This window comes from Nomascus leucogenys, chromosome 10, assembly GCF_006542625.1.
Source record: "Nomascus leucogenys isolate Asia chromosome 10, Asia_NLE_v1, whole genome shotgun sequence".
Lineage (NCBI taxonomy): Eukaryota > Metazoa > Chordata > Mammalia > Primates > Hylobatidae > Nomascus > Nomascus leucogenys.
This window is the reverse complement of record NC_044390.1, coordinates 2,827,404-2,848,708: the sequence shown is the minus strand read 5'-3', so window position 1 is coordinate 2,848,708 and position 21,305 is coordinate 2,827,404. Positions and strand designations below refer to the sequence as shown.

The 21,305-nt window shown below is 42.5% G+C and overlaps 1 protein-coding gene across 2 annotated transcripts in view; it reads right to left on the bottom strand.

Moving 5' to 3' along the window:
- The window catches only part of NLRP11 (NLR family pyrin domain containing 11), a 46,058-nt gene that overhangs the window by 13,191 nt on the left and 11,562 nt on the right, over positions 1-21,305 (bottom strand). Inside the window, exons 4-7 of one of the 2 annotated variants that reach the window (XM_030821801.1) lie at positions 18,659-18,991; positions 9,496-11,065; positions 8,580-8,741; positions 2,325-2,492 (exon numbers count right to left, since the gene is read on the bottom strand). In XM_030821801.1, the coding sequence (XP_030677661.1) occupies positions 2,325-2,492; positions 8,580-8,741; positions 9,496-11,065; positions 18,659-18,929 (2,171 nt within the window). In that variant the 5' untranslated portion in view covers positions 18,930-18,991. The remainder of the gene's footprint in view (positions 1-2,324; positions 2,493-8,579; positions 8,742-9,495; positions 11,066-18,658; positions 18,992-21,305) is intronic. The other variant, XM_030821802.1, reaches the window with a different exon arrangement.

Here is a 21,305-nt window from a genome sequence, read left to right as displayed (position 1 = left end):
CAGTAAAGGAAGCAGGAAGGAGTCAGATGGATCCACTCTAACAACAGACCTAGAAATTTGTTTAAGCCAAGCCACAAGAAAATCTGTATTTGAAATGCCTATTTAAATATCAAAGTAAGCGTTGGGATTCCAGGCATGAGCCGAGATATCAAAGTAAGAGGTTGAGGTTGGCAGATCACGTGATGTCAGGAGTTTGAGACCAGCCTGGCTGACGTGGCAAAACCCTGTCTCTTCCAAAAATATAAAAGTTAGCTGGGTGTGGTGGTACACCCCTGTGGTCCCAGCTACTTGGGAGGGTGAGGCACGAAAATTGCTTGAACCCGGGAGGCAGAGGTTGAAGTGGCAACAGAGTTGGATTTAGCTGAGAGAATGTGATAAGGAGAAAGGATGCTGAGTGAGGTGGAAGGCAATGACGCTCAAGAACCATGGAATTTGAACTACGTCAGAAAGAAAGTGAGGGGCTGGGTGCGGTGGCTTCCAGCACTTTGGGAGTCTGAGGTGGGTGGGAGATCAGCCTGGCCAACATGGTGAAACCCCATCTCTACTAAAAACACAAAAATTAGCTATACGTGGTGGCAAGCTCTTGTAATGCCAGCTACTCAGGAGGCTGAGGCAGAAGAATCGCTTAAACCTGGGAGGTGGAGGTTGCAGTGAGCTGAGATCACACCACTGCACTCCAGCCAGGGCAAAAAGAGTGAAACTCTGTCTCAAAACAAAAATGAAAACAAGAACAAAACAAAACAAAAAACAAAAAGAAAGGGATGAAGGGGGTGAAAGGGTGGGAAGCTGCTGCTCAAATGGCTGAAGGACGCAGCAGGATTAAAGGGTGGGAAGATTTGCTTACAAGACAAAGTAGCTTGAGAATACAGGAGGTGCCATTAGAGCATGAGGTACTTGAAATTGAGAGTACAAGCGAAATGCACTTATTGGAGATGAAGTCTAGCAAATAGCATTATCCAATATTGAGTCACTACCAAATAGAGCTACTGAGCACTCAAAGCGTGGCTAGCATGACTGAGGCACTGGATTGTTAGTTTTACTACATTTACATTGGAATTTATTATTTATTTATTTATTGAGATGGAGTTTTGCTCTTGTTGCCCAGGCTGGAATGCAGTGGCACCATCTCAGCTCACTGCAACCTCTGCCTCCCGGGTTCAAGCGATTCTCTTGCCTCACCCTCTCGAGTAGCTGGGATTACAGGCACCTGCCGCCATGCCTGGCTAATTTTTGTATTTTTAGTAGAGGTGGAGTTTCACTATGTTGGCCAGGCTGGTCTCGAACTCTCGAATTCCTGACCTCAAGTGATCCACATCCTCTGTCTCCCAAAGCGCTGGGATTACAGGCATGAGCTACCAGGCTTGGCTAGTTTAAATTTAAAGGTTGATTCCAAATTATTGGAAGATTTAAGTATGTTTAGGACGTGGGCATGTGAATTAGTTCTCTCAATTGTAAATTTTATGAAATCAATATGGAGGTCAAACATTTTTGATGAAAATGTGCCTGAGTGGCGATGTTCTGTGTGAAATACTGGGTTCTGCAGTCTTTATACAAAAAAGGGACTACAAAATCACATCAATAGCTTTTTGCATTAATGACATATGGATATAATTTGATATGCTGGGTTAAATACTGTTAAAATTAGTTTCAAGGCTAGGCACGGTGGCTCACGCCTATAATCTCAGCACTTTGGGAGGCTGAGGCCTGTGGATCACCTGAGGTTGGGAGTTCGAGACCAGCCTGACCAACATGGAGAAACCCTGTCTCTACTAAATATACAAAATTAGCTGCGCATGGTGGCGCATACCTGCAATCCCATCTACTTGGGAGGCTGAGGCAGAAGAATCACTTGAACCTGGAAGTCGGAGGTTGCGGTGAGCTGAGATCGTGCCATTGCACTCTAGCCTGGGCAACAAGGGTGAAACTCCATCTCAAAAAAAAAAAAATTAGTTTCACTTGCTTCCTTTTACTTTTTAATGTGGCTACTGGAAAATTTCAGTTTGTGGCTTGAATGATTTCCACTGGACAGTGTTTTAGGGTTTGACCAGCAGTCTACTTCAGAAAGACCAGAGGAATTAGATCATTAGAGAAATATCAGTCAAGGGAGGGAGAAGCCATGTTATATGAAATATCAATGTAGAAATTGAAATCAAAAGGCAGGAATAATGTTGGTGAAAGAGAAACAAACCACATGCTAAAAAAATCGAGGAATGAGTGACATCAAAAGGTAGGAGCAGGTAGTGTTATTGAAGGGGCACCTCTATCCACCAACATCCAGCCATTCCCCTCACATGCACTAAGCTTTCAGCCGAGCAACAACTCACCTCAGATGACTTATCTGGCACGTGGGCTCATCCAGGATCTCATGCAGAAGTGAAAACATATTTACGGAAATGGACGTACAGTTGAGACTCAGGTATGTCAGGCTCCGGTTATGAGCCAAAGCCTTGAGTAACTCTTCAAAACCAGAAGCAGTCGAGACATAAGACAACCTGTGGAAGACACAGTAGCAGGAAAGCGCTAGTGAAGGTCCGAACATCTTCTCCACAATTTCTCCTGCCTGCCTCACTTCATCCTGTAACAAAGATTCTCAGTGGATTACGTCCTCACACATGGCTCTCGATATTAAATTTCTAGTCAGGTCAGAAGACTATTGCTAATTCCAACGTCAGCCTGTTGACTTTGAAGTAATTCCCTGGGTCTTTATGGTGTGTTCACCTCATGACCTTTCTTAAGCAGGACCCACAAGTGGGATACTAAGAATACATCCACATGCACAAAGATACTAAGATACATCCACATGCACAAGTCTAACCATGTTTTTCTACACTGAGAGCAAAAGACAAAATATGCTGGTGGCTGATAATAGCCACAGGATCAACCACATGTAAATTATTCCATTTCAGCAGTCCTAGCCCGAGCAATCAGGCAAGAGGAAGAAATAAATGGCATCCAAATAGGAAGAGAAGTCAAACTATCCCTGTTTGCAGATGACATGATTCCATATCCAGAAAACCCCATAGTCTCGACTCCAAATCTTCAGCTGATAAACTACAAAAGTTTCAGGATACAAAAAGAGAAAAATAAAATCAATGTACAAAAATCACTAGCATTTCTATACACCAACAGCCAAGCTGAGAGCCAAATCAGAAACGTAATTCTATCCACAATTGCTCACAAAGAATACCTAAGAATACAGCTAACCAGAGAGGTGAAAGATCAAAGAGAATTACAAAACACTGCTCAAAGAAATCAGATGACACAAACAAATGGAAAAACCATTCCATGCTCATGGAGAGAAGAATCAATATTGTTAAAATGGCCATACTGCCCAAAGCAATTTGCAGATTCAATGCTATTCCTATCAAATTACCAATGGCATTCTTCACAGAACTAGAAAAAACTATTTAAAGTTCATATAGAACAAAAAAAAGAGCCCCAATACCCAAGACAATCAATCCTAAGCAAAAAGAACAAAGCTGAAGGCATCATGCTACCTGATTTCCAACTATACTATAGGGCTATGATAACCAAAACAGCATGGTACTGGTACGAAAACAGATACATAGACCAACAAACTGAATAGAGAGCCCAGAAATGAGGCCACACAACTACAACCGTCTGATCTTCAACAAAGCTGACAAAGACAAGCAATGGAGAAAAGACTCCCTTTTCAATAAATGGTGCTGGGATAACTGGGTAGTCATATGCAGAAGACTGAAACTGAATGCCTTCTTCACACCACATACAAAAACCAACTCAAGATGGATTACAGACAACATGAAATGCAAAACTATTAAAACCTTGGAGGGGCTGGGCACAGTGACTCATGCCTGTAATCCCAGCACGTTGGGAGACTCAGGTGGGTGGATCACAAGGTCAGGAGTTCAAGACCAGCCTGGCCAACATAGTGAAACCCTGTCTCCACTAAAAACACAAAAACTAGCTGGGCGTGGTGGTGGGTACCTGTAGTCCCAACTACTTGGGAGGCTGAGGCAAGAGAATCACTTGAACCTGGGAGGCAGAGGTTGCAGTGAGCTGGGATCGTGCCACTGTACTGGGGAACAGAGCAAGATTCCATTATAAAAACAAAACAAAAACTAGGCAACATCATTCTGGACATAGGAATGGGCAAAGATTTCATCATGAAGATGCCAAGAACAATTGCAACAAAAGCAAAAAATGACAAATGGGATGTAATTAAACAGAAGTGCTTCTGTACAGCAAAAGAAACTATCAGAGTAAACAGTCAACCTACAGAATGGGAGAGAACGTTTGCAAACAATGCATCTGACAAATATCTAATACCCGCATCTATAAGGAATTTAAATTTACAAGAAAAAAATAACCTAATTAAAAAGTGGGCAAAGGTTATAACAGACAGTTTTCAGAAGGTGACATATATGCAGACAACAGGCATATGAAAAAAAGCTCAATATCACTGATCATTAGAGAAATGCAAATCAAAACCACGAGATACCATCTTACACCAGTCAGAATGGCTACTATTTAAGAATCAAAAAGTAATAGGCTGGGCGTGGAGGCTCATGCCTGTAATCCTAGCACTTTGGGAGGCCAAGGTGGGCGGATCACTCGAGGTCAGGAGTTTGAAACCAGCCTGGCCAACATGGTGAAACTCCGTCTCTATCAAAAATACAAAAAATTAGCCAGCATGGTGGTGCACGTCTGTAATCCCAGCTACTCAGGAGGCTGAGGAAGAAGAATCACTTGAACCTGGGGAGCAGAGGTTGCAGGGAGCCGAGATCGTGCCACTGCGCCCTAGCCTGGGTGACAGAGCAAGACTCCACCTTGAAAAAAAAATTGTGTGAGTGTGTGTGTGTCTGTATAAATAAAACAGATGCCAGCAAGGACGTTCCCACTGTTGGTGGGAGTGTAAATTAATTCAATCATTGTGGAAAGCAGTGTAGTGATTCCTCAAAGAGCTAAAAGCAGAAATACCATTTGACCCAGCAATCCCATTACTGGGTATATACCCAAAGGAATATAAATTATTCTACCAAAAAGATACATGCAAATGAATGTTCAATGCAGCACTATTCACAATAGCAAAGACATCAATCAACCTAATGCCTGTCAAGATTGGATAAATCTGATACATATATACATGGAATACTATGCAGCCATAAAAAAGAGCATGTTTTTGGTGGCTTTTTTGGGGGGAGGGGCAGGAATATGAATGGAGTTGGAGGCCATTATCCTTAGCAAACTATCACAGGAACAGAACCAAATACTGCATGTTCTCACTTGTAAGAGGGAGCTAAATGATGAGAACTCATGGACCTGAAGAGGGGAACAACAGACACTGGGGTCTACTTGAGGGGAGGAGGGAAGAGGATCAGGAAAAAAAGATGAGTCCTAAGCTTAGTACCTGGGCATACAATCTTATAGTCTATACACAAAATATGTCAAACCTGTGACACAGGTTTACCTACATAAACAAACTTGCACATGTACCACTGAACCTGAAGTTAAAAAAATAACAATTCACGGCTGGGTGCAGTGGCTCACCCCTGTAATCTCAGCACTTTGGGAGGCCGAGACAGGCGGATCACGAGGTCAAGAAATCGAGACCATCCTGGCTAATACAGTGAAACCCTGTTTCTATTAAAAATACAAAAATTAGCCAGGCATGGTGGCACGCACCTCTAGTCCCAGCTACTCAGGAGGCTGAGGCAGAAGAATCGCTTGAACCCAGCAGGTGGAGGTTGCAGTGAGCCGAGATCACGCCACTGCACTCTAGCCTGGGTGACAGAGCAAGACTCTGACTCAAAAAATAACAAATAACAATTCACAATTTCACTGAGGAAAAAAAAGCTGTCCTAGAGTCCCACCACCACCACTGGCCCTCACCCCCAACCCTGAAGAACGTTTTTCACTACTCCCTTGGAGCTGAAGCAGGACATCAGGGCAACAGCTTTGGTCATTGTCTCTAAGGGCCACCTAGAGAGAAGAGTTAGGAATCTCCAACTCAACATTAAAGGAAAGAGATGGGAAGGGAAAGGTGGAAGCTGGCCAACCCTTGGAGGACTGAGGATCTTATAGCAAATCCAGAGGTAGAACACATGGGAAGCCCTTTAAATTTCCTTCCCAGCCTGTGTGCTCACTCGGCTCACTCATGGATGTTTTCCATGTTGCTGTGTTTCCAGAGTCCTTTACCTGGCGATTCTCTTGATCTCCATTTTACACAAACAACTTCTCTCCCATGTCTTTGTCCCGTGTTGCAACAAAACTGTTTAAGGTTTTTTTTTTGTTGTTGTTTGTTTTTTTTAAATACACACAATGGAGTCTCACTCTGTCACCCAGGCTGGAGTGCAGTGGCACGATCTCAGCTCACCGCAGCCTTCGCCTCCCGGGTTTAAGCGATTCTCCCACCTCAGCCTCCCAAGTAGCTGGGATTACAGTTGCGTGCCGCCACACCCGGCTAATTTTTGTATTTTTAGTAGAGATGGGGTTTCACCATGTTGGCCAGGCTGGTCTCGAACTCCCAACCTCAAGTGATCCACCTGCCTCAGCCTCTCTAAGTGCTGAGATTACAGGCGTGAGCCACTGCACCTGGCCTAAAATTCTTCAGTTCTCCTCTCATCATTTTCAGTTAGGCTTTCCTGCTCTCACTACCCTTCCAGAACTGTTCTTGGCCAACAGTGACTTCCACCTTGCTAATGTCATTGGCCAATTCTCCGTCTTCAGTCTCCTTGAGTAAGGACTGCCATCTGACATGGTTGACCTTTCCTTCGTTGGTAAACTTACCTCACTGGGATCCGAGGATACCACGCCCTTTACTTTACCTTCTAGCCTAATGACTACTCCCTCAAAGGCCTTCGCTAGTTTCTGCTTTTCTCCCCAACCACTTTATGTGGGAGAACTCCAGGCATCAGTCTTTGGATCGTTTTGCTTCCTGAGCAACATTCCTATCCTTGGTGAACTCAGTCCTTGGCTTTAAATAGATATTTGTGTTATACACACGTATATACGAATGACACCAACATTTTACCTGCAGTCCAGAAACATTCCACACTGCTCTTTGACATCACAACTTTAGCTCAAACAACTTTAGACTGACCTTCCTCACATTCTGGCTCTTGCCATCATTTCCCATCTCAGTGGCAACTCTCACATGGCAGTTTTCAAAACAAAGATCTTGGGGCAATTCTCTCTCCTAGTCTAGATTTAATCAAGGAATCATCCTTTGTCGACATATGTCCCGGAGTTCGCACCTCACCAACCTCTACTATTCACACCCTCAGAGGCACCATTGATTCTCACCTGGCAAACACCAAGAAAAAGAGCCTCCTCTGAGCTTTCAGATTCTGCCCTACGCTCCCCTGATTGGCCATTTTTAAACACAGTATCCAGAATGAGTTTCTTAAAATGCAAGCTAAATTATGGCATCTCTGCTCAAAACCCCTCAAAACGCCTCACCTCACTCCAGAAAACCCAGTCCTGACACTGGTTTACAACACCATGATCATGCCATACATACTTGTGACCCATCTCCGTAATACCCTTCCTGCCTCACACTGGTCTAACCACGTAGGTCTCTGAACACAAAGCCTTTGTTTCATGGATCCCTCCCATCCTAGGGGATGACCAACAGTTTATCTGGCTCATTCTTTCACCTCATTCAAGTCTTTGCTCAAATCTCACTTTCTCTGTGGAACTTATTACTACAGCCTGTACCCTCCCACACCCCTAAATACGCACTTATGCACCCTGACCTTGCCCTTCTTTTCCCCCCTTAACACCATTATCCTAAAATCCTTTAAAATGCAGGTACTTATTATGTCTGCCTATATTCTGTCTCATCAGATAGCAAGCAAGGAAATTTGTCTTTTTTCCCCCATTGATATATCCTAGTGCTTAGACTAGCACCTCAAACAAAGTAGGCATTCTTCTTGAATGAAAATAAAGCTAACTCCTGGGCTTCCAGAATCCTAAGATCATATATGCTGATGTGTACTGAATATTTGAGTGACATTTCCTATAGAGCTATTATAAACTCAGATAAATACTAATTTTCCCAATAACTGTTCAGGCAAGTACAGCTGATTTTCACCTGATTCTAATGCATTCTGTAGGAAAGAAACTGCTAGATTCCTACCCTGACCCATTTTTGCTTTCTTCCTTAGGATAAATCCACTTGTTACTATTTCTTCCTGACTGCAAGAGACTACTTTCCCAGTCCCCCTTTGTAGTTATATGAAGCCGTATGAAGACAAGGTAAACAGGCCAATGAGATGCAAGCAGAAATGATACAAGAAAGAGTTTGAAAATGCTCCATCAAGGAAGCTCCTGAAGCTTTTAGATAAACCTTTCCTTCTCCCTTCTGTTGCTTCCTGCCTTGAAGGCAGCCATGATGGCTGGGACCTCAGACACCATTGTGGCCTAAGGTCGTCTTTATCATAGACACACTAAAGATGGTTGAGAAGTACAGAAGGAACCTAGGCCCTGATGAGCCTGACCTGAAAGTGTGTTTTGTATATTGTCTTCTCCCAGAGAAAGAAAAAGATCACCGTTATTCCTAGGGGAACCTCTAAGGCAGAGGTTGATATAGTACTTACTTGAGTGTGCGAAGTTTACAGCTAGAGTGTTCCAGGGCTTTAGACAGAATCCTTTCTGAAATATCATTAAGGTCATTGTCAAAAATATGCAGCTCCCGGAGGCTCTCCATTGTATAAAAAAGAGAGCAGATCTCTCTCCAGTAGACAAGGCTCTTCATTTGACTACATAGAAGAAAAATTGAGTTTTCCAATGGAATCGATTCAACTCCAGCAATTTGTAAAACATGTAAATTAAAGTATGTTTTGAGAGTGCCTGTTGTCTGACTCAGATTTAATACCATGCAGCAAGAAATAAAGTAGGGTCAAGCATGAATGAACAACATTCAGATCCACCAAAGTAGCTGGTGATTCCATATTCTTATAAGATACATCTGAGTGCAGGGCCTTTAAATGCGAGATTATTAATTATTTTTAAACTTCAATATTAAAAATCAATGTTGCATGTTTTGTGCTATCATGAATACTTCTATAATGTAACAATACAAGGTTTATTTCTTTTTAATCTATACAACAGATCTGAAGAAATTAGGTTAAACCACTGGTTTGCAATGAGGCAATTCTGCCGCTAAGCAGACATTTGGTGATGTATAAGATTTTTGTTGCTGTCACAACCGGGGAAAAGGGGACCCTACTGGCCACAGGAGAGACCAGAGATACTGCTAAACCTCTTACAATGTGCAAGATAGACCCCCACCACAAAGAATAGCTGGCCCAAAATGTCAACAGTGCTGAGGTTTAACTCAAACTTTGAGTTCAAACAGAAGCAGAGAGATTTAAGTCACTGGTCTAATTAGAAGCTAGATTGGAAATCAAGTTCTCAATGGCCCCAGGTTTGTCTTGTTCTGGTCAGCAAGCTCTAGAATTATGGGCAGGTCTTAGGAAGACAGGAAAGAGGATTTATTTTTTAAAGACTCACCTAGAAGTTGGCCTTACAAGTGGCTCTTTGTTTTGAAAGATGCGCTGAACACTCAACTTCAGTGTCCTCAGGTGACAGCAGTACTCCAGACAGTATAACGAGACCATCATATCCTTGTCTGATTGAAGGTAAACTGTAACCTCCTTGAGAGTGTCCACAATCTTCTTCACAAATTCTTCTTCCCGATTCTCATACAGACAGTAAAACAAAGGCATATGGTGCGTCAATTTTTCCAGGCCTCGGCCCGAATGTTTCATGTATCCCACCGAGTACCACCTGAAGCTGTCTACCAACGGTAGCTGGTAGCCAAAGGATGTCTCAAGAATCTTTCTCCTGTTTTCATTTAGAAGACCAAAAATGAAAGTAAACACTTGATTAAAGTCAGAGCATTGTTCTCTCTTCTCTTTATACTCTCTGCCGCCTGAGGGGATCAGACAGTTGGGTACTGCCATTAGAAATGCAACGGCTGCACAAAACTCCTGGACGTTCAAGTGTATGAACTTGTAACGGCTTTTATGAGTGCTGCTCGGCAAAAGAATATTCGCGGCCTGCAACACGGAGACATCGGCCTCAGTAAGCCCAACACATCTGAGGTCTTCACCACTGAAATTGAGGGTGCTCAGAAACAGTCCTCCTGCAGCCAGCAAACACAGACGTTTTAGGAGACCTAGGTGATACTGATTGGCAGTAAGTCCAGCCTCTGATGTCAATGCATCCGCAAGAAAGTGGGCATGTAGATCAGTGGGTGTTTGGCAGCAGAGTTGGAAGTCACGCCCCTTGTCCATCTGCCGATTCAGGACAGTACACGTGATCCAGCATAAGATGGCGACTCGGCACAGGCCGACCAGTATTTCATCCTCATGTACAAGCTTGAGGGCTGCCGACGCCCTCTGGCGGTCTTTAAAGAAAGAGTTAAAATATATCTCCCTCTTCTCATTCGACAGCTGCAAGGTCGTGTAGCAATCTGTCTCTTTCAAGAACAGTTTTACGTTATCCTTACTTGTGGGCCTTGAGGAGATGAGGAACCAGCAGCCTGGAGCCATTTTTCTCTTCAGCAAACTGACCAGAAGAATTGGAATGGGAACTTTCTGGGTGCTGTTACTACACAAAGCACTTTCATTGACATTTAACTCGAATCGTACGTTGTCCAAGTCCTCGATGATGAAAAGGAGTTTCTTGGGATCAGACAGGATGTCTGCAATGGGAGCCTGGCCTTCAGGCCAGTCCTTGGCGATTAGCTCAGCCAAGCTGCTGTTGGGCATCTGGTTTATTTCGTGAGAAGTGAGGTGAACGACGTACGAGATCATGTTCTGCCACATCTCACCCTTGATCCACCTCGACACGGCCAGATATATAACCATAGTTTTTCCAGATGCTCTATCTCCCACCAGGAACACATTGAGATCGTTTGCTGAGTAACAGCTGGTAGAATCATAGGCTAATTGAAGTATGTAGAACACATCTGACGTAACGTCACAAAAAAATTTATAATGAAATTCTCCAAAAGTGTGACTTTCCCATTGCAGCATGAATTTTCTCCTCATGAGAGCTTTGCATGTCTCCTGATTGCCTAATCCAGTGAGTACAGGGCAGAAAATACAGAACAAAGATAAAAGTTCGAGATGTAAAAACAGTTTTAGCTTCTTTTCATGTTTACAGTAAAAGTATAGTAGAAATTTTTACTTACTACTCCTTATCACAAAGATATAGGTACAACGATATTTACCATCATGTTGCTTTGTTTTTGAGATGGAGTTTTGCTCTTATTGCACAGGCTGGAGTGCAATGGCACGATCTGGGCTCACTGCAGCCTCCACCTCCCAGGTTCAAGTGATTCTCCTGCCTCATTTTCCTGAGTAGCTAGGATTACAGGCGCGCACCACCACGCCTGGCTCATTTTTTGTATTTTTAGTAGAGACAGGGTTTCGCCATGTTAGCCACGCTGGTTTCAAACTCCTGGCCTCAGGTGATCCACCTGCCTTGCCTTCCCAATGTGCTGAGATCATAGGCTTGAGCCACTGCGCCCGGCCCATATTGCTTTAAAGGAAAAAGTTGAATAGAATCTATTCACCCATACAATGGAGTCGGCAGATCTGTTTTAGCATTGTTCTTTATCCTTCTAGGGCTTCCCTCACATATCTTGGCATCAAGAACATATTTCTTTCCTTTTTGGGGTTACTTAGCGTTTTATGTAGCCTTCAGTTATGTTTCGTTTCACACCCAGTTTTTCCTTTGAGGCAATAACTCGAGTTCAGGGACTGTTTCCTGGTATGTATTCAGCTTAAAGTATCTATTACATCTTGGCCCATCAGTCACGAGTTACATGTTCATCTTTCCATCTATTTTCTTGTTTATGCATATCATTACTTAAATCCTGATCCTTTAATGAACTACTTAAGATAAATGAAATTGTATGGAATAAAGTTAAAATTTATTGTAAGGGGAGTCTTATTTCTTGAGAATACACAAGATTGCACTCCCACTGCAAAAACAACAAAAATGTTAAGACATAAGTATAAAGCTGTCATAGAAGTACGATACAGAAATGATCCAAATAAGTGAATTCCTCGAGGGGGATGACTCCTTCCTTAGTGAGCAGATACTTGAAAATGTTTTTGTCCCTGGGTAAGGGCAGGCAAAAGAGGGAGCCTGGCAGCGTGGAAGAACTTTGATGGGATAAATAAAAGCCAATGATTAACAGCTGCAGCAGGCCTGGTATGGTGGACCTGAATGTACTGGAATGTGGCACACTGGCTCCCCCCAGTGGAGATGAGCCTGATTGATAAACGGGCCTGATCCCACCCTCAAGACTACCAGGGCTGCCCAGTTCCGACTTCGCACACCTCAACAGCCTGGCAGAGACAGGACTTTCTCCTTACTGTTTTGATATATGACGTTCAGTATACAATAAGAAATTGAGATTCAAAGAAGCAGAAATCCATGATGATGATTATGAGTATGGTTCATGATTATAAACCATGATTCATAATCAAGAAAAAAAATCTTTGGAAGATGTCTATTTAGGTGTTTTTCTTTTTGTCAATTTATTGATTGGGTTATCTGTTTTCTTGTTATGCAGTTTCTTATATATTTTGGATATTAGTTCCATATCATGCACAGTTTACAAATATATTCTCCCAATCCAGGAGTCTCTTCACTCATTTCCTTTGCCATTCAGAAGCTTTCCAGTTTCACACACGTACACACGTACACACGTACACACACACACACGCGATAATAAGTATGTGAGATAATAGATTTGTTAGCTTCATGTCAACATTCCACAATGGAAGCATATCGAAACATCACATTGTCCCATATAAGTATGCATAACTATTTGTCAAAAGTAAAATTTAAAAAACTGAATAGAAGCATATGTACATATAACCCAGCTTTTGGAATTAGGAGGTAATTTTATAATAAGTTTCATATTACATATATATCCCCATATATTAGGTATATAGAGTATAAGAATCACGTAGATGCTCTGTAACTTAAAATATACACTATGCAAAGCAAAGAATTCATTGGAATGGCTGAATGGCAGATGGCACACACAGAAGAAAGGATGAGGGGGCACCAGCACAGATCAATAGAACTGGCCAAACAAGGACAGAGGAAAACAATCACAAAACCAATCAGACCATCAGGGAACTGTGATACAATATCAAAGGACCAGTATAAAATACATGTAATTACAGTCCCGAAAGGAGGGGGGATGAAAAGGTATTCAACATCACGAATCAGAAATGCAAATAAAAATCACGATGAGATATTCCCTTCACACCTGTTAGAATGGATATTATCAAGAAGACAAAAGGTAAGTGGGGGTGAAGATGTGGAGAAAAGGGAAGCCTTGTGCACGGTGTGTGGGGCTGTCAATTAGAGGAGTCATTACAAAAAATGATGTGGAAGTTCCTCAAAAAATTAAAAATAGAACTACCTATGACCCTGAAGCTCTTTCTTGAGAATCCTTTGTGGTCAGAAAAGCCTGTCAAGGACGTTTTTATTTTCTATAAACTTAGTTCAAAACCTTAAGTTTATTCTTCAGTCCATTTCTCCCTCGTCACCTTTTGTGATGAACAAAACCACCACCACCAGGCTGCATCTTTGTTGTCCCCCTAAATCTCCTTATCTTCAAGTTAATAATGTGCATTTTCCACTGTTATTTCAGGGAACAACCTTGCTAAACTTTCCACCAGTTAAGGTTCCCACCTGATAAAGTCCACTGAAGGTCAAAGGCATGTTGAAAACTTATTAAAATGGTAGAGGATGGCCAGGCACAGTGGCTCACACCTGTAATCCCAGCACTTTGGGAGGCCGAGGTGGGCAGATCACCTGAGGTCAGGAGTTCGAGACCAGCCTGGCCAACATGCTGAAACCCCGTCTCTACTAAAAATACAAAAATTAGCCCGGCATGGTGGCAGGCGCCTGTAATCCCAGCTACTCGGGAGGCTGAGACAGGAGAATCACTTGAACCAAGGAAGCAGAGGTTGTAGTGACCCAAGATTGCACTACTGCACTCCAGCCTGGGAGAAAAAATTTTAAAAAGCAGAGGAAAGCTACAGATCAAGTAGTTTCTCGACCTGTACTTTCCTCTACCCTTTAACTACTTGACTTGTAGTTTCTTTCCCCATTGAAAATTTCAAGGCCCATCAGGCATCTACCAATTCCCTGTCCCAAATTCCAAAGCTCCATTTGAGTTTTTTTTTTTTTCCCACTGGGAGCAGTCTATGTAAGTACTAAGACCTTTTGCAATTAGTACTGCAATATGTCAAGCCATCCCAGAAGAGGTACTGCATGAAGAAAGTGAAGAAAAGAAACGATGTCTGACATTCTCTTAAATATCCATGGTTTGGAGAGAAGTAAACAGAGCAGGTGAGCATGTACCTCATGAGGAAGGGGCAGCACAACAGTCTTGAGAATAAGATGATCAAGAGAAGCAGGAAGGATTTCTATTTTCTCAGGGCCCTGGGCAGAGGCGGAGGGGAAAGACATTGCAACGTCCATGAAGTGAGCAACTCACTGAATGGACTGAGCCCTGCTACCGACATTTAAAGGGTCACCATGGAGGACACAGCCACGGTCTCCAGGAAAGATTTCTCTCAAACTCGGATTAATTTCCCCCTCATTGACGCCCTCAGTAGAGAGTGGGAAAAATGTAAAGGGTAACAAGAGATTACAACGTGGCCTAGGAGGCATGTTCAGTAGACTTTACGCGAGACTGATAGCAGCCCGTGGCCTGTTAGGAACTGGGCCCCACAGCCGATGGTGAGTGATGGGTGACTGAGCACCCCTCTGTATTTACAGTCACTCCCCATCGCTCACATTACCGCCTGGGCTCTGCCTCCTGTCGGATCAGTGGGAGCATTGGATTCTCACAGGAACGTGAACCCTATTGTGAACTGCACACGGGCAGGATCTAGGTTGCACCCTCCTTATGAGAATCTAATGCCTGATGATCTGTCGCTGCCTCCCATCACCCCCAGATGGGACTGTCTAGTTGCAGGAAAATGAGCTCAGGGCTCCCAGTGATTCTACATCATGGTGAGTTGTAGAATTATTTCATTATATATTACAATGTAATAGAAATAAAGTACACAATAAATGTAATATATTTGAATTATCCCCAAACCATCCACCCCCTTCTAGTCCATGGAAAAACTGTCTTTCGTGAAACTGGTGCCAAAAAGGTGGGAGATCACTGCTTTATACCAGGACAAGCTATACGTTTTGGATACAGTTGTCCATAAGCTTGAGCTAGTTAAGAAAAGAGAAGTGAATAACAGGATAACCATGCAATGTAAAAAAAAAAAAATTACTAATTCTGAAAGAAAACACTCAAGGAAGGAAAACAAGTTTACCACCATGTTGAGGTACTTAAAGTGTGATTTTTAAAGTATCTAAAATATAAAGTGAGGCATGGTTAGAGAAGATGGTAGACCAGAAGCTGGTAGTGTGCACCGCTCTCACGGAGAGCAGGGACAGAGTGGCAACACCAGCTCTTCAACTGGATTATCTAGGACACATGGGATTCATCAAGGAAGCCACACAACCCATGGAGAACAGAAGAGTGAGACAGGACAGCCACCAGCCCAGGACTGGCACACGGCACAGGAAGACTCCTGACCACAGGGAGATGGTGAGTGAGCGAGACTCCCCACAGATCGTTATTTTACAGTGTATATCAAAACATCAAGTTGTATACCTTAAGTATATGAAATTTTCATTTGTCCATTACATTACAATAAAGCCAGAAGCATGTAGGTATGGAAGGAAACGGTCTAAGAAAAATGTATGGCCTCAAAATAGAGAATATAGACAGAAAGATCAAATTCAGGTTACAGAAAAAAATCCTTATAATTATGGAGTATATAAATATGGGTGACAAATGTTTTAAAAAGAGAAAAGAAAGAACATTCATATGCACCCCTATTAAGCTTTTGAACTTTAAGGATAAAGAAATTATTCAAGAATTTAGCAAAAGGCTGGGCACGGTGGCTCATGCCTGTAATCCCAGCACTTTGGGAGGCCGAGGCGGGTGGATCACCTGAGGTCAGGAGTTCAAGACCAGCCTGGCCAACATAGTGAAACCCCATCTCTACTAAAAACACAAAAATGAGCCAGGCGTCATGGTGGGCACCCATAATCCCAGCTACTCAGGAGGCTAAGTCAGGAGAATCACTCGAACCTAGGAGGTGGAGGTTGCATTAAGCCGAGATTGTTCCACTGCATTCCAGCCTGGACAATGGAGCAAGACTCCATATCTCAAAAACAAACAAACAAACAAACAAAAAAGAATTAACAATAAATAAACATGAAAAAGGAAAACAACTCTTAACAGGTTAACATTTCTCCAAACATATTCAGTGCCAGAAGACATGGAAGGAATTTATACAATATTAAAAAGGAGTGGCTGGAGAGTATTACGTCCAGTAAAATTCTCATTTGTGTATAAAGACTTGCAAAGAGTTTTAGACATAAAATTAAGGAATTCACTAAGGAATTCACTCATGAATCCTTCTCAGAGGCAGAGATGGAGGAAGCAACAATGAAGTCCAGTTAACTAAGGCAATGAAATGAATTATTCATCACATCAGGGACAGAGGTATGCGATAAGCCAGGTATAGCTTTAAATATAGAAAGAAGCCTAAACAAAAAGATACTTGTGATTGCCATCAACAGCCGAGGTTATGAGCCTTGACTCCATAAAGTATATATAAGCCATAGGTCGGAGGAGGAGAATAGCAAAGGAAGGCCAGAAGCCTGTGAGTCATAATGATGAGTGAAGACATGCTATACTATTTAATTGGGAAGATATGAGTTTAACCAAGTTAATATTTCATAAAAGTTGTCTTCAATATTAGAGGAATTTGAGGACCAAACTACTTCTTCATTCTAAAGAAGATCTACTGCTCACCTGTAAGACACATAGACTGAAAATAAGAGGGAGATATTCCATGCCATTGGAAGCCAAAAAAGAGGAGTAGCTATGCCTATATCAGACAAAATAGATTCCATGACAAAAACTATAATAAGAGACAAAGAAGGTCATTATGTAACGATAAAGGGGCTGATCTAGCAAGGGGATGTAACGATTGTAAGTATATATGCACCCAACACTGGAGTACTCAGTTTAGCTCTAATAATTGCTTTATGTAAGAGAGACTCTAATACAATTATCGTTGTAGACTTCAACACCCCATTTTAGTGTGGTATGCATGATCTTGGTAAGTTCTCTTAACCCCTCAGGTATTCAGGTTTTCAATTGGAACACATGATTATATCTATTTTAGAGATATTCGGGAGGGACGAAATGAGCCAATGATGACCACCTGCAAAGGAGTGTACCCAGAATGCTAACTCTCCGTGATCTTTACACAGAGCCCCCTACATTTCTGTAGCTGGGTCTTATGGTAGGAGTGTTCCCGGGTGTTAACCCTCCATGATCTTTACACAGAGCCCCCTACATTTCTGTAGCTGGATCTTATGGTTCTAGGACAGAGCTCTATGCTGGGAAATCTGCTCTAGCTTAAGTACTTTCTTTGAGTCTAATCCTTTGGCTGGCTACTTTCATATAAGCTGGTTAGCATAATAACAGAAAATAAAGGTAGGATCAGAAAGCCACAAAATAGAACATGACCCATATCCAATCTATCCCTGGTCCTCAAGTGATTTCCAGGTCTGAAGACTGGTTCTTTGGGGATGGAAAAGTCATGTATCAAAACCACCAAGCTAAACAATTCCATCAACAAGTGGACTAAGGACACAAATAGATGCTTCTCAAAAGAAGATACACAAATGGCCAATATCTGATAGTCCTTGAAAAAATGAATGTGAAAAAAATGCTCAACGTTGCTAATGATCAGGGAAATGCAAATCAAAACCACAATGCGATCCCACCTTACTCCTGCAAGAATAGCCATGATAAAAAAAAAATTTAAAAAGATAGATGTTGGTGTGGATGTGGTAAAAAGGGAACACTTTTACACTGCTGATTGGAATGTAAACCACTATGAAAACCAGTGTGAATATTCCTTAAAGAACTAAAAGTAGAACTACCATTTGATCCAGCAGTCCCACTACTGTGTATCTACCCAGAGGAAAAGAAGTCATTATACAAAGACACATGCACACACATTTATAGTGGCACAATTCGCAACAGCAAAAATATGGAACCAGCCCAAATGCCCATCAATCAACAAGTGGATAAAGAAATTATGAACACACACAGACACACATGAATACTACTCAATCATAAAAAGAAGCGAAATAATAGCATTTGCAGCAAGCTGGATGGGATTGGAGACCATTATTCTAAGTGAAGTAACTCGGGAATGGAAAACCAAACACTGTATGTTCTCATAAGTGGGAGCTAAGCTATGAGGATGCAAAGGCATAAGAATGATACACTGGACTGCAGGGACTCGGCGGGAAGTGTGAGAGGGAGGTGAGGGATAAAAGACTACACACTGGGTACAGTGTGCACTGCTCAGATGGTGGGGGTACCAAAGTTTTAGAAATCACCACTAAAGAACTTACTCATGTAATCAAATACCACCTGTTTCCCAAAAACCTATTAAAAAAAAAAAAAAAAGGCCCAACACCCAGCTTCCTGTGAAGTGCCCTGATTTCTGCCCACCCTTCTCATGACCCCACTCACGGTTTCGTCTGCGAATGATCTTCCTACAAAGATCTTCCTTACGCATCATTAAAAATATGCTGTATAGCATATTCCATATATACTGTCCCTCATAAGAGATTGGCAAGACGTTAGCCAGTTCTTCTTTTGTCATCTGTATCACTGGAACCTGTGGCAGTTTGAAATCAAGAATCTTGCGTGCCAGATACTTCTTAAAACTCTGAAATTCCTTTTCACTGAGATTCTCTAGATACCACAGCAGGTCAAAGTCAGTAGAATCCGATTCTGCCATCTTGCTTCTCCAGGGAAGGCAGACTTCAGAGAAGGGATTTTGAGGCACAAGAAATATGAGATCTAAAAAATAGATGTGGAATCAGACAATCAAACCACACAGCAATGCCAATTCATCTGAAGCTAACATCTTAGACAATTCCTGTGGTGTGATAGAAGCTCTTTTCTGATAGGCCATCAACGATAAGTCTGAACTCTTTCTGTCTGGGTCAATGGCCTTGTCGATTGATCTTGGCAAATTTCTAGGTTCTGTTAAGGTGGAACATCAGTTGTGTTAAAAGGCAACATTCTTACGGTAAAAGTTATCCCTGATTAGCAAATAGCATATAGGTTGAGAATTGAGTATCATATAGAAACTTTGGAGGGGAAGTGTTTCTTTTGAAATCGTCACCCCTGTGCCTATTGGAAATCTATGCTTATGGTCTCTTATGAGATATGCTGTTGTATATGAAACTCCTCTATGCTATAATAATCTGTATAGCAATTGGCTGTATTTACAATGACTATACTCCTTGGAGGTATGTCATTGATACGTAGAAGGACTCCTAATGAAGAGGCAACTGTTATAATAAGCAAACAGGCTGTTTGTGGTCTTGTATGCTGCTGAAAAGAAATGTAAGTTATGATGTACTCTGTTCTGTCTTGTTAGTATATAAATGAGTCAAAGACAGCCCCTAGGTTATTTTTTCACTCTAGGCTGAAATCTGTTAGTGCATAAAGCCCATTGGCTTCAAACTTAAGTTTTTTATACATCCAATTGTTTTAAACACAGCCCAAATAAGCAGATGTTTAGCCATGTAGAGCCTGCCTGCTTTGCATACTTCACAGAACTGCTCTCAACATCTGTCGCAATAGGTAAATCCCCAGGGTCAAGATGACTGCAAGGTGCTACTGCCCTTTGGAGCTGTCAGACCCAGGAGATCTTCCTCCCCGCTGTACTGAGTGGTCTTGCCTACACACACACACACACACACACACACACACACACACACACGCACACACGCACACACACAGGTTGCCTCTCCAATTCTACCCCACCTCTTCCTCTCCTCCTGAGTAGGGAGCCACACACTGTAGCCCCTGGCCAGGCTCCTGCTGGGAGAGACACGCCCCACACACAAACCTGCGAAAATGCCACCCAAGAAAGCATGTGTGCAACTGCCACCCCTTGGTTATCTTTTCCCTTGACCAGTTTCTAAACCCTGTGAGCCCCCTACACCTGTAAGTTTCAATGTCAGTCTAATCCTGGTATCATCACACTCAGTCATGGGAAGTTGAGATTGCAGAGTTGTGACTAAAGAATCCATCCCAGAGCCTTGACCCAACACAGTCAAGGCACTCAGAGTTTATGACAAAGGTGGAGAAAGAAGATCTGATCAGATATGAGGGGATGTGGATTGGCTAACATCTCCATGGTTTTACGGCAAATGCTTTGACACAGAGAACAAGGGATAAATAGTCCCTTTGGGGGCGTAAATGAATGTTGGAGAATGGCAGGTATCTGCTCGAGGCTAGACTGCTCGATCTCCAACCATGAAATAAACCTAACTAGATACTCAACTGTAACTAGGTTGTTTGGTGTAAAGAAACCACCGGTGAAGCTGATAAGATGTACCAAATACAAGACAGAGTCACTGGTATTATAGACACACTCAACAGTGATGCCTACCTGAAGGGCAGAAGTAGGCACATTAAGCTTGCAGACCTCACATACCAGGTACTGTGTTAGAAGACAGAGCCACTGGGTTGGATCTGACTCCACCGTGGCCATGAAGTACATGGAAAGATACTCAGGATTCCCCAATAAAGGGGTAAAAAAATGGGCATACTGACATGCACCTATGGTACCTGAGGTTTGCAGCAGTGCTATGCAAATCCCCAATGCCCAACAAGGTAAGAGCTATGACACCCCTTCCAGAACATTTTCATTTTCCCTAAAGGACCTGTAACTAGTAACAGTCACTCCCTGTTTCCCTCTCCAACCCTAAAGGAGCTTTTAAATGCATGGTTGAGCTGGCAGTAAAAAACAAGGGAGTTCCCAAGTTCTAGAAGGCAGGCATGCACCCAGGGAATAGTGTTAATGTTAGGTCAGGTGAAGTCAAGCAAACTTTGGCAGCCTAGAGCTCAGTTTTAAGAAACCATATACAATTTTAGGGCAAAGGAGAAGACAAACCCTGGGGCACATTGAGGTGGGAGGACAGATGAAAGGCCACCACTCAGAGGCAGGGGATGGACAAATGAGAAGGTTAACTAGAAAATCTCACTGAACAGAGGGTGGTGTGGAATTCTTACTCTGCTCAGTATCGGGTCTGGAGGAGGAAAGGGGAAGCAATCACGCCCTTTGAGTTTCTAAACCTAAGCTGGACTTCGGAGAGTA